This window comes from Cajanus cajan, chromosome 10 (assembly GCF_000230855.2).
Source record: "Cajanus cajan strain Asha chromosome 10, NIPB_CcT2T_4, whole genome shotgun sequence".
NCBI classification, from domain to species: Eukaryota; Viridiplantae; Streptophyta; class Magnoliopsida; order Fabales; family Fabaceae; genus Cajanus; species Cajanus cajan.
The window spans coordinates 43206512-43219876 of NC_138526.1; the positions used below are offsets into that span (position 1 = coordinate 43206512).

The 13365-nt window shown below is 30.8% G+C and overlaps 2 protein-coding genes and 3 non-coding genes across 5 annotated transcripts; 1 reads left to right on the top strand and 4 right to left on the bottom strand.

Moving 5' to 3' along the window:
- Positions 1 to 4013: 4013 nt before the first annotated feature.
- LOC114914931 (small nucleolar RNA Z278) lies at positions 4014 to 4130 on the bottom strand. Its single transcript, XR_003802758.1, has one exon. It is a non-coding gene; the product is annotated as a small nucleolar RNA Z278 (small nucleolar RNA).
- Positions 4131 to 4325: 195 nt separating this feature from the next.
- LOC145952575 (uncharacterized) lies at positions 4326 to 7005 on the top strand. The gene is made up of 2 exons (XM_083065141.1): positions 4326 to 5007; positions 5691 to 7005. The coding sequence occupies exons 1-2, from the start codon at positions 4934 to 4936 to the stop codon at positions 6685 to 6687; spliced, it is 1071 nt and encodes a 356-aa protein (XP_082921267.1). The 5' UTR covers positions 4326 to 4933; the 3' UTR covers positions 6688 to 7005.
- LOC114914929 (small nucleolar RNA Z223) lies at positions 4352 to 4441 on the bottom strand. The gene has a single exon (XR_003802756.1). It is a non-coding gene; the product is annotated as a small nucleolar RNA Z223 (small nucleolar RNA).
- On the bottom strand, positions 4521 to 4608 carry LOC114914926 (small nucleolar RNA U36a). The gene has a single exon (XR_003802753.1). It is a non-coding gene; the product is annotated as a small nucleolar RNA U36a (small nucleolar RNA).
- Positions 7006 to 7557: 552 nt separating the features above from the next.
- On the bottom strand, positions 7558 to 12692 carry LOC109794500 (external alternative NAD(P)H-ubiquinone oxidoreductase B1, mitochondrial-like). Its single transcript, XM_083065142.1, has 10 exons — positions 12584 to 12692; positions 11786 to 12056; positions 11341 to 11544; positions 10888 to 11138; positions 10181 to 10400; positions 9878 to 9982; positions 9154 to 9417; positions 8919 to 9040; positions 7906 to 8025; positions 7558 to 7806 (listed from the first exon to the last, which is right to left on the bottom strand). Exons 1-10 carry the CDS (start codon positions 12661 to 12663, stop codon positions 7719 to 7721), a joined length of 1725 nt encoding a protein of 574 aa, XP_082921268.1. The 5' UTR covers positions 12664 to 12692; the 3' UTR covers positions 7558 to 7718.
- Positions 12693 to 13365: the final 673 nt, after the last annotated feature.

The window sequence follows — 13365 nt, forward strand, 5'->3', positions numbered from 1 at the left end:
TTATCACATAAAATCTATATTGATGTCTTTATTAATGAAAACATCGTATTAAATCCAGTTGATATTGTATAAATGTCATAACTTTTATATATGTTATTGGTAACTTAAGAGATTAAAATTTTTGAAAATTATTAGAATTAAAAATTATAATTTTAAATTTCAAAAATTAAAAAATATTTATCCTAAAATTGATAGACTAAAAATATATTTAAGATAAAAAAATATTTATTATTTACAATTTTTTTACGTAATCATGTTTTTATTTTTTAATCATGATATTAATATAAAGTTAAAATATTTATTCTACAATTTCTCACCTAAATTCGACACATGAATTCCTACCTTAAAAATTTTTATTTTTGCAGGTTTGATGTTCAAAATGTCTTTATAACAAATGGCATTATAGGTTGGAATAGTGCATTATATCCTTCGGTCACTCAGCTATACCAAAAGTAGAAAGAATTAGTAATGAAATGTACGTGGGATTTATTATCACCAAAAATAATAATGTACATCTTATATGTGGTTTTATGAATTAATCTACATATAAATCAATGGGACAATTTTAGTGATATTAGTGAAAGTTTGGATAGAATACACAATTATAAATTCAAATTTTATTGTTATTATGTAAATTTTATGGATAAAAAAATAGTAACACATTTTTATTTAATATAACTTCAAAGCAAAGATAAAAAAGATAAAAGACAATTTTTATTATTTAACAATTAAACCAAATTTACAATGTTAAGTACAAATAAGTTTGACACAAAAATGAAATAATTTTAATTTTTACTTTATCTCCTTTGCTTAAAAATTAATATTATACATGTTTATATTATAAATTTGTTGACATTGTCATGATTATTGTGTTCGAAGTATTATTTGTTTTAACATTTATTGAGTTGTCACGGTTTTATGTTTGAAAAGACATTTTAATGTGTTAAACAATGAATGTATTTATAAATTATCTTTAGTCTCGATTCTTAAATAATATGAGACTTTTAGGTATATCAAAACAAACTTTTCAATCGAGAATAATGGGTAAGAGTGATTTGGACCTTTCTTCTGATGCTAATATTTTGACCGTATGTCTACTAACATCGTTAGAATCATCGCATTTGAGGTATTATTTTGATATATCTAAAAATCTTATATCACTTAATAATCGAGATTAAGGATAATTTATAAATATTTTCTCTCTTTTATCTATCAAGGTGCTTTTTCAAGGATAAAATCGTAATGATCAAGTAAGTACCAAAACAAATAATACTTCAAATACAATGATCCCGATTTACTGTGAAAATAATATGTTAACATTTTTTTTATTAAAAGAGTAATATTTCTTGAATTTTGACATAATACATATGTTTTGAAATAGTAAATAATAATTATGTCCATTATAGCATAAGCCAAAACATTTTTTTTATATGTCATTTAAAGTTGACATAAATGGTATAGGCTTTGGTTTGAACTTAAATTTTATATGATGCAAGTTTGACTTTGGTCAACATACATGCTTAAAGAGATCTATTGACACTTGAGATAAAATTCCTATGATACTTGATTTGAGGCTCTTTAGCATGTTATTGCTCATTTATCTACCATTTTTAATGATAAAATAAGACCTTCTTCTATATAGGCATTAGGGATGTAAGTAGGTGATGACTCATCCACGAACATGACCTACCCGAACAAACTCAATTATATTTTAGGAATTAGGTTAAATATTTTTTATGTTATCCGATTCTAATTGGGTTAGATAACAAATAAAAAAGTTTACTATCCAATAAATTTGAATCAACTCAACGCATGATACTCCTTTGTATATATTTAATTCTATTTTTTTCTATTAAATATTGTAGTGATGAGTTGATCGACTAAATTGAAAACATGGAGCAAGAATAATGATTTAATTCTACTTATCATATAATTCAAAGGTTGTTAGTTAGTAATCTAACTTTTGTTTGTTCGGGATATTTATAATTTTTCATGTATGATTATTTTAATATTGTTTATACTTTAAATCATGTATTAAAATTTAAATTATCTTTTTATTTTCGTTTTTATAATTTTTTTTAAAATATATAGTTTTTTAATTATTCAATCCAATGATCCCAACTTAATTCAACTTGATTGTAGTCAAGTTAGTTAAAAAAATAATTCACAAATCCGACTCAATTTAATACAATTAAATTTAATCGAATTAGATACTAAAATACTTAAACCAATTTATTTACTAGACATTAATAAATTTTGAGTAACTGCTAAAACAATTAATTAATCTAACTCCTTGACTCTCCTATCTATCATTTTTAAAGATTAAAAAAAAAAAAAACCTTCTATATACTCCCTTCCCCCAAAATATCAGATGTCCACTTACGTAGTTGAAAAAAAGTGTTTCCTTCTCATTACTTACACAGATTTCCATTATATGTCAGCCAATTAGGCAATTTTTTCTACCAATGCTATGTATGATTATCTTAGGTGTTTGTTTCAAATTATCAATTTCCATCCTCAAAAATAGTATTCTTAATATAATAACGAGAATGATATTTTTGGTATAATAGTAATAATGTATTTACTAAAAAATTTTAAAATAATGTGTTCAATTTGTGATATGAATACTTTTGTAGAAATAATTAAGAAGAAAATTAAAATGAATAAAAATAAAAATTTTAATTATCACGTCATAGAAATCCACTTACTTATCTCTTTCATCGAGAATAAGAACGTAAGAATATAAAGGCTATTTTATTCCCAAAAATAATCTATACCGAGAATAAATTTTGTAACTTCGTAAAATGATGTGAAAAAATGTATTCTTGAAAACGTCTCAAAACAAAATTTTCCTTAGCCAAAATGATTGATTTTCTTATCATTAAAATAATAATGAAAAAATAATAAGCATGTTCTTTGATGAATCCAAAGATGTCAACATTTTAATAGTGTTTTATAGCTGATCAAATTAAATATGTTGTTGGGAAATTTTCAACGACGTAACTCAATCGTGGTTGAGAAAGCAAGCAAGTCACTAAGCTTGAAGAAGGGTGATAACGACATGCCAAGTCACATAGCTTGAAGAATGTGATCAAAGATAAGCCATGTCTTGAAAATGCAAAATTGAAGTTGCCCTACACTAACTCTAATCAGTAATCACCCTTTCACTCCATGATATCTACGAATCTAATACGATTTAGTAGTCTCTACTCCACATGTGGAAGAAGGATTTGGATCCGTTGGGATTCTGCAACATATGCAAACAAGGTATGACTGTAGAGCACCATAACTCGTACTGTTCGCAAGGTAGCCTTGAATTCTGCTCAGAGGCTCTACATGATGTTACTAAGTTGATCGTAGTATTCTGTATACAGGATGAAACTACCGGTTCTGCCCTGATTATTGAACTCATTTCGAAGAAAAATTCTTTCCACCATTCCAGAGAAAGTTCTATTACCACATGTTCATGCATTTAAATTGGCTTCAACTTCTACAGTAATTCTAGATACAATATTCATGTAGTCCATAAACCAAGGTCATGTTACTTGAAAAATTAGGCATCATTTATTAGTATTTGGGAAGTTAATTGAATATAATTGAATATAATTACTTGAAGTAGCTTAGTAATGTACCATGTATTGTAAATGTAATTATTTAATCCAGGTACTGATGTCTTGCAAACCATTGGATGGGATGGAGTAGTTCACAGTTATTTCTAACTTTCTACAAGGCACTCTTCATTAGAGGTTTACAACCCCACAAAATTAGAAGTTCGTAATTCAAATCAAACAAATTACTAATTGCCTTTGGAAATAGATTGAACAATAATTAGACAACACATTTAAACCCAGCATCAAAATCATTACAATGATGTTAAGATGAAGCTTGAGTGCAGCACAAAATCTTCTAGTTAATCAGACTATAGACCTATTAAAAGAAAATGTCACAACGCACAATTCCTTACTATAAGGCCTTAATTCAAAGATAGATGGCACAAAATACAACAGTACCGAACCTCAGTTTAATCTTTTCTGCCATAGGAAATGTAGCAACACCAAGAAGGTTCTCCCTCAGAAGAGGGACTTGGCTAAACTACAATCCGGGACAAGTTGGATTGTAACATCATTGGTTCAAAACAAAAAATTGTAACAAACAAATGACAAAATAATCCCTATGAATGATAATCCATAAATGACACATAACAATCACAATTTGAATATAATTACCAAGGCAAGTAAAGCAGACAGTTAACAAGGATTAATACAAATACAACATTTGATGATCAAAAGTACTTTGAAGATTCACGCATCAACAACAAAAGAAGATAATTGTTTCACAAATTCGTGAATGGGGGCTCAGATTAAATTACAGCTCTATCAATCACGATTTCTCAGAAGCAGAACTGGCATTTAAAGCTGAATAGTAATCCTCACAGCTAACCATTACACTAAAATTGAAACAAATAAAATAACATACAACATTCTCTTTTTAAAAAAGAAAAACATTTTCAAATTAAAACACGGCTCATATCAAGAAATTCAACCATTTATTTCCGTTATGCTTCATCGAAGAAACCTCAGAAGCGCGGATAATATGTAATCATCGCCGACTGGTCACAAAATGGAAGTCTTTGAGTTTCGCAAAAGGAGCACAGTTGATTGTTATTGATAGTCGAAAGATTTTACGGAATTCAGCGGTTTGATTCACTGTTCAGAGAAGTTCCTCCGGTTCACAAATCGGGATTAAATAATGGACGTGGCCTCCTGCGCACCCAAATTACGAGGTTTTATACAGGGGCTTTTCTGTTAAAACACAGACTTTGAGTCCCTATTGTGAAATCGGTCAGAGGACTAAAAAGCAATATTTCTTGAGTTGTTTGTGTGTGCACCATAAAATGAAAAATACGAACGAGGTAATCTGATTTGATCTGCGAATGATGTTAGGAGGTACAACAGGGCTCTTCCGTTTTCACTTGAAACTCTGCTCTGCTCTTTCGACAACCATTCGGTACCCCTCCTAGATCAATTTCTTCACTCCATTTGTTTTCTAATTCTTTTCTCTGCTTTGAATGAAAGTATATAAAGTAAAGTTCTTATGGTGGGTGGGTCTCAGAATCTCCACTCATGAGTGATAATTATCATTATACTACTTACTGCCTTTGTAATTTGCTATGCATAATAACTTTGAATTCCACTGTAAGTTGAGTGGTTATTGTTGTTGTTGTTGTTGAGGTTCAAACTTGTTTTATCATGGCATTTTGCTTTAGTTTTTTTTAATAGGTCTTTACAGATTTTCTTATTTTTATTGAGCCTGACTTATCAAGTTCTACACTGTGGCAACTTATTTTAGTTTAGCTTTAGCACCTAAGTAGTTAGTTGTACATAGTCGGCTTACTTTTTTATGGTCTAATCTCATTTTTTTTAATGTTCGGCATTTAGAAGCAATATATAAGTGGATGTCTTTTGGATAAGCAGTTTTCAGTCACAGGGAGCTGTCTTGTATTATCATTGATTTAAACTTATTTATGAAGAATGAACAATTAATTACCTCAAAAAATGTTTTTTTAGTCAAAATGATTATGACTGTCAATACAATACTGAACTGTATGATTCCCATCACAACCAAAGTCTTTTGAATCTGATTGTTTTTAATTTTTAACCATTAAAAGTTAATTGATTGGCACTTGGCAGTTTTCGGATTTATTCGACAGAGGCATCTCCTGGCATAGAGAGAGTAACAAATGAAGTCCTTAAAGAATTTCTTGCCACTGTTGAAAATGCACGAGCATCCGGTGTGAAAGTCTATTACACATATATCGATAAGATGTGCAAGGCTGGAAATCTTTCAGCTGCCAGTAAAATGCTTCAAACTTTACGTGATAAGAACATTGTTCTCACCCCTGATGTGTATAATCTCATACTAGTGGAGGCTAGTCAGAAGAATGACATTGACCTTTCTTGTCAAGTTTTCAAGAAATTATTGTTGTCTTATAAATCCCCAAGTGCAACTTCATGCCTCAAATTTGCCCAGGCTTTCACAAAAGTAAATGATTGTGTGGAGCTACTCAGATTTCTTGACGAAATATGGGAGATAACACGTTTTGGCAGATCAACCTTCATCAACAGGATCATTTTTGCCTTTGCCAAATGTGGACAGAAAGAAAAGTCCTTGGTGCTATTTGATCATCTCAAAAGACGGAGTTTTGGTCTGGACTTGTTCACATATAATATGGTTCTAGATATCTTGGGTCATACAGGCCATGTGGATGAAATGGTTAATGTGTTTGCGTCCATAAGGGATGCTGGTTTTGTCCCAGATACTGTTTCTTACAATACTCTAATAAATGGCTTGCAGAAGGCTGGAAGATTTGATATGTGCTTTGTGTATTTTAAGGAAATGACTGAGAATGGGATTGAACCAGATCTTCTTACATATACTGCAATAATTGAGTATTTTGGCCGATCAGGAAATGTTGAGGAATCGTTGAAATGCTTTAGGGAGATGAAACTGAAGGGGGTTCTTCCTTCGATATATATCTATCGATCACTAATCCATAATTTAAATAAAACAGGGAAGGTTAAGTTGGCAACAAAACTTTTAGAGGAGTTGAAATCATCATCAATTTGTCTAGCTGGTCCAGAAGATTTCAAGAAAAAAAAGAAGGCAAAGAAACACTTTAAAAGTTAGTTTTATCTTCACGTGTCTGATGTATTCAAGTTCACAGGTTTACATTGGTATGTCATTCTCTGCAATTTCTTAGTTGGAACGTGATGCTGATCATCATGTGTATGACTGTTATATTAGAGACGTGCAAGGGAAGGATATAATATTGATCAATTCAATTTCATCATTAGTTCTTCCAAGCTATATAGGAATGATTAGCTAATTTGTCGAGGAATTCTTTGTATTTTTTTCATCATATAGAGACTGCTCAATGCATAATTTTTGGTCAGTGTCTTGTGTGGAAAATGCATATAATGTTAATTATTCATCTTAATTGGCTCACTGGTTTCATATCAAAGATGTTAAAATTCATTGTTGAAACCACCTGCTTTTCAAATTTCAGTTTGTTTATATAAAAAGAAACAATAAATAAAGACGCATTTGGTTATCACTCCACAATGCCAGAACATGAGCATTATAGGTATACTTGGTTTGAGTTAGTGAAATTTGGAAAATAGTGACATGATTTTCAGTCTAGAATGATTACGAAGCAATTTTCTTTTCTATATCCTTGTGTTTTCAGTACAAAACGAGTGTAAAGTGGTTTTTATTCTATAATTTTTCACCTTCAAACTTTTCATTTTCTCGTATACAACCAAGCACAACCTGCTTCTACCAACACATTTTCTGACCTCAATCTATCAAAAAAAATGTACAAAGCTAATTATAAAATTTTGATGACATTATACAGAAATAGTTATAAATTTTATATAGTTTTGTATGTATAAAATATTATTTTATAGAAATTTCTATAATACTTCTTTCACTTCCAGGTTAATAATATTGACAGTTGCAATATTTTCATGTTTCAACTGGGAAATTGCATAATGTATTTGGCAGAGAAAAAAGTTATCCCTTGAGGCTTTTATTCTCAAACTCTCCAGCTGAAGATATAACTTCAAGTCATCATAATACTACATGATGGATATTTGGTACAAGAAATAACAGAAACATATCAACTCAAATATATTGTAATCTTATCTGCTTCTGGTGACTTATATACGACTAGAATCTCTACCAAAGACGAATCTTCTTGTCCAATCTGAGATGACTAACACCCTTGTGCGCCAGCTCACTTGTTTGCTGAGAGTGGAACAAATATATTAAAGAAGGCATTATACACAAATATTGAGGCCAATTATGTGAACTTGACAGCATTGATCATTAGTTATTACTCATTACCTTGCATATATAGAATACCAGAGCCATTGAGTGCTGTGTCCCATGGAAACCCAGTCTCCAGGAAGTTCTGCAGCTGCCTGCTCTCCACCAAGAGGAGCAAATTGCCCAAAATGCTTATACCTTTATGGTAATATGCAACCAAAATTTCAGGTACATTTTTGCACTTGATACCATTTTAATGTTCATGAACATTGGTGTTGGATTGATTCCCTCTACAAACGATGCTCTAACATTTTAAGACAGTATCTCATTGTAGGAATGGGTGGATAAGTATTTTCATGAGGATGTCATAACATCTATGATGCACCGATACGATATGGCAATACGATTATTTTAAATATATAAGATACGATACTTATAAGATACGTGTCATCATATGTATCAATGTTCATACAATATAATAAATGTGTACTTGTAATTTTAATCAAAATTCATAAATAATAAATATATAATTACTATTTTACAAATTCAAATTAAAAACATATTTATTGTACATTACTAAAAATAAATACATTATAAATCATTTCATCATAAATTACTTTTTATTATTTAAAAATAGAAATAATATTACTAATTTCATTCCTTTCTTAAAATGATCTATATAGAAGACAATTTTCTTTTACAGATCATCAAGGGCTAATATTTTTAAGTTACTATATTAAACATGTTTATATATCTTATTTAGCTATAATGGATATTTCATAATTTTTAAAAAATTTGAATAGTTTATCAATATGTATCACCAATAAGTATGGGTAAAATATCTGAGAATATCTAAATTAAATAAAATTTTCATAATATTTTTAAAGGTTAGGATCCTTCATTGGCACATATCGGTGAAGTATCTAAGAGTATCGTATCGAATACGGATACGTGAAACAAACTGAAGTATCAGTGCTTCGTAGCATAACATAAATCTACTATCTAAGCACTTTCTTGATTTTATCAGTCACCATAAAAGACACTAAAATAGTTGATATTGTGATGTTATCGTTATATACAATATGGTTTACCTGAAGGGACGAAACTTATGGCGTCCGGATTTTCCAAATCTTATTGGACCTTCAGGATTCTCTGCACACTGATTCCTGCTGTTAAAGCATCTAGCCAGATATGTACCCTGTTGTGCAGCAACCTGGACATGCCAACACATCAAAACTTCCTCACCATGCATAACATATTCGACTACAAAGGAATGTGCACTAGCAAGCTTTCAGTTACTGGTGAATGCTCATGGGCATAGCAAACCTGTGCGGTTGCTGGAAGACTCTTCAACTGTGAATCCACATGAAAAAAGGCCATCTTAAACTCTTCAATGTCTATTTCTTCCTTAGCAGTTCCTTGGGAATCTTTCCACAGAACAGACCAATCAAACAGATGTTGACTCTTCTTATAGACTTCCAATTGCGGATATCTTAAGATAATGTCATCTATCACATCCCTGAATTCTTGAATACTTAAGGTGCCTGATTTGTCCTTGTCTGCGGCTTCAAAAATGGCCAAGCAATCATCCTATAAACACAGGTGAATGAGTTAAATGTGACGGTATAATTTTAGCAACAATGGTCCATGCATGAGATTCACTATAAATTGTTGTTATATAATCTCTTATTATTAATTTTTTTTATATAATAAATATTACGTGTACTGATCTTCATACTGTAATAAGTCATCTAATCACAAATATGTTGAATTATGTACGTAGACTTTTATAACAACCGCTTTAAAATTCATATTAAAGATGATTTTTTATTGACTAGCCGTGTAAAAACTTTTACATTGAAAATACATATTTATGAAACTCTTTATTATATTACAAAATATAAAATTTTATTTAACTTGATTGTTTTTTTATAATTTTATTCTAGTTTATTACTTATAATACTATGTAATATTAAAATTACGTACTTAATTATCACTGGTTCAATCAAACCCGAAATCAAGATGATCAAATAACTTGGATAAGAGATACCATGATTTTACGTTGATTTATTGAAGAACAATCACCAATAGCATACACAGATTCACATCCCTTCACTCGCAACCACTCATCCGTTGCTAGGACATTCCTTTTACCCTGCACATAGAGCAATCCTAGCTTATACAGATTACATAAATAGTAGTTAATAATAGTTATCTTAAGCTAAGGGAACAGAAGCATGTCCAAGAGAAAACTACTAAATAAACATTTGATCTGACAAAGGATATACACACAAAAGAAATGAATGACCAAGGGGAGAACTGTGTTATAGAAATGCATGGAATTAAGCAACACCTGACCAATTTGTTCCATAAAATCTCTCACAATTGGACGAGTTGCAATTCCAGTGGACCATACAACCAATCCATGGGGTACAGAGCAGAACTCTCCTGTTGATTTCACTTTTACTGTGATTTCCTTGTTATTAACATTCACAACTCGGCATCCAGTTTGAACTTCTATACCATCTCTTCGAAACTTATGCTCCGCGAATGAACTAATTCTTTCATCAAACCTACAAAATTGAACATGACATTGCAATTAAGTTGCGACATTTATTATAGCCTGTGTGATGGGAGATGAAAATGTAGTTGGACTTGCTCAATGATTGGTTTTATTTTATGAAATTTTATATACTAGAAATTCAAGGAAAAAATTCTAGTATTTTAGAACGATTAAGTTCACGATCTAACTTGTCAATTCCACTAACATTGCAAAGTTAAAAATGTTATTTTGTGAAAAAACCTCAAGTCTTGAAAGTAATATAAAATCAAAATTGATATTAGTTTTTTTTGTCCATACAAATGATTTACACAGAATTTCAAAATTAACGATCAAAGATTAATCTACCTTCGCAGGATGTAACTGTCGTTGATGAAAGATTATTTTAACACTACAAAAATCGATTCTGGGAGCTAACTTTCAGTATTTCAAAACAGGCCTTATAATTATTAGAGCAAGAAGTTTGATTTTCATTATTGACACAATAAATGCTTTCTTACGTGTTCAAGATGTGTTCTCCTGATTGAATCACTGTTATCTTCACCTTATCTTTCACAGATGGGTATAAATTGACTAAATCCTCTTGGACATAATCATGAAGCTCAGCTGCAAATTCCACACCAGTTGGACCCCCTCCAACAACTATAAAATGTAGATTCGTCCTTCGTTCTTCCTCAGAAAGAGATGGAAGCACAGCCTTCTCAAAGCAATCTATCACAGTCTGTCTGATCTTCTGAGCATCCTCTACCTCCTGCATGATGATTTAGTACATTCTTGGATGTTGGATTAGTGGCAGACTGATTAATGAGTAAAATTGTTCTATGTTTTCCTTGCCTGAAGTTCAAGCTTTCAATGAATCACATGATAAACAGAAATCCTAAACAAGTATAAAATTTTTTAAACATTGAATTTTTATACATTACATGTTGTGTTCCAAACAAAAATGTGTGTACCTTAAGAAAATGACAATTCTCGATGACACCAGGGGTGTTGAATGTGTTTACTTGTGCCCCTATTGCTACAACCAAGAAGTCATAATCCAAAGAAAAATCATCATCTCCCACTAAGTTGTTGTTAATGTTGGAACGACATAAAACCTTTTTGTTTGCAGAGTCAATCTTAAGGCATTCTGCCTCCCAATATTTAATTTCTCCTTTCTCTGCAATAATAGGGTGATGGAAACAACAGAATAGTGTGATAACAACAATCTCAAGACTATACATTGTCATGACTCTAGCAATCCTATTTTATAAGTTGGCCTCAGAAAAAAAAAAATACTAACACCACTAGATTTCTCCTTATATTACAGTTACATGCACATATGTGATCATTTTTTATTTTAAAAAAGTCACATATAGTTTATTCTATTTGTTAGAGCTTTTGCCTTGTATTGTTTACCTTTTTTATGATGTTTCGGACTGGCTCTACTATGCTCCGTGCTTCAACTGTCCCACAAGTAACACTGGGTAATAAAGGAGTGAATGCAAAGTAGTTTCGAGGGGAAACAACCTGAACATCATATAAGGAAGCATCGAGATCCTTAAGGAAACTGGTACCAGCCCATCCTGTTCCAAGAACCACCAATTTCTTTTTCTTGGGTTCATTAGTATCAGCAGCAGGAGGTTTAGGATCTGATCGTGATTCTGAGTATGACACCACACCTCCACCACTGCAATTTTCACGTGTAGGTAAACTCATCCATACAGAAAAATTCATTACCTTAAAACTATCAAATACAATATAAGCTGCATGCAAGGCAAGAAGCAAGAGACACTGATGCATGTATTGCATAATACATAGATATGATGCATTATTGTTCCATCTTTGCAATTATAGACATTATAAAGTTCTAATAACCTGCGTACATTCCCTCAAGAGCTCTCTCTCGAGATTATTGTCTTCCTAATCTTTTACAATCATATTCTCCGCATCAACATTGATATTTTTTCTAGATCCTACTTCATTTTCATACTTTCACCTATTGTTCCTATATGGTGTTAATTAATAAACATAACCACTATGACATACATATATATCATGTCAAACATGCATCGTATAGCAATTTCCATTTCTTTGAAATTGTTCCAGTTTTCATCAACCCATTATACATTGGTGATAAAAGAGTACGTCATAATAAAAAAAACAGACAAAGGCAGAAAATAGATTGATTTGTAATAATGATGATATGATGATAACCTTAGAGTGCAGAGTAGCACAAGCTTGTAGCATGAAGGGAAGCTGTGGAAAGCCTTGGTGAAGATGGAAGTAATCTTCATTGAGGTGATGAGATTCGAGAGAATCAGAGGTGAAGACTTGGCAACAGAAAAATATTCGGAGCTTCAACTTATAAACTGAATTTCTGTTACAATCTCCCACAGATTCAGTTGTTTACCTTACACTTGGACAGTTAAGATTAACGACAATATTAACACGTGGAATTATATATGGTGTTTCAGTTCTTCATGTAAGAATAATGACTCTGCAGTGCATAGCAATGTCCTTCTCAATTAAAGTGCTTGATAAAGAAGTGTCTTTAATTTTCATGATTGATATTATCAATAAATTACAAATTTAATTTCCTTGTATATGATTTGTAACGTTATTCTTATAAAAGTGAATATGACTGTATCATAATATATATATATATATATATATATATAGAGAAGGGTTCAAACGACACCGGTGTAATTTTTACTAAGTGTTACACTTACACCACTCAATAACTTTATATTAATTTTGAATTTTGAAAATCCAACCGTTAGATTGAAAGTTCATATATCTTAAATCATATATACAAAATTTTGTTAAATTTGAACAACAACTTGAAGGTGATCAAAGTGTTCATATTTTAGTGTATTTTGAAATGAATATATTACGTCAATTTTGTTTTATGAAAATGAAGTATCAAATCATCTTGGATTAATATAAAATTTTGTATATATGATCTAAGAGATATGAACTTTCAATCTAACGGTTAG

Bases quoted from the DNA above. Each gene is read 5' to 3' on its own strand.
- LOC145952575 (XM_083065141.1), top strand. From the start codon at position 4,934: ATGATGTTAGGAGGTACAACAGGGCTCTTCCGTTTTCACTTGAAACTC. The intron at 5,008-5,690 runs GTACCCCTCCTA...GGCACTTGGCAG, and splicing joins GCTCTTTCGACAACCATTCG to TTTTCGGATTTATTCGACAG.
- LOC109794500 (XM_083065142.1), bottom strand. From the start codon at position 12,663: ATGAAGATTACTTCCATCTTCACCAAGGCTTTCCACAGCTTCCCTTCA. The intron at 11,545-11,785 runs GTAAACAATACA...ATTATTGCAGAG, and splicing joins TCCGAAACATCATAAAAAAG to AAAGGAGAAATTAAATATTG. The intron at 7,807-7,905 runs GTAATGAGTAAT...TTCCACTCTCAG, and splicing joins TGGTATTCTATATATGCAAG to CAAACAAGTGAGCTGGCGCA.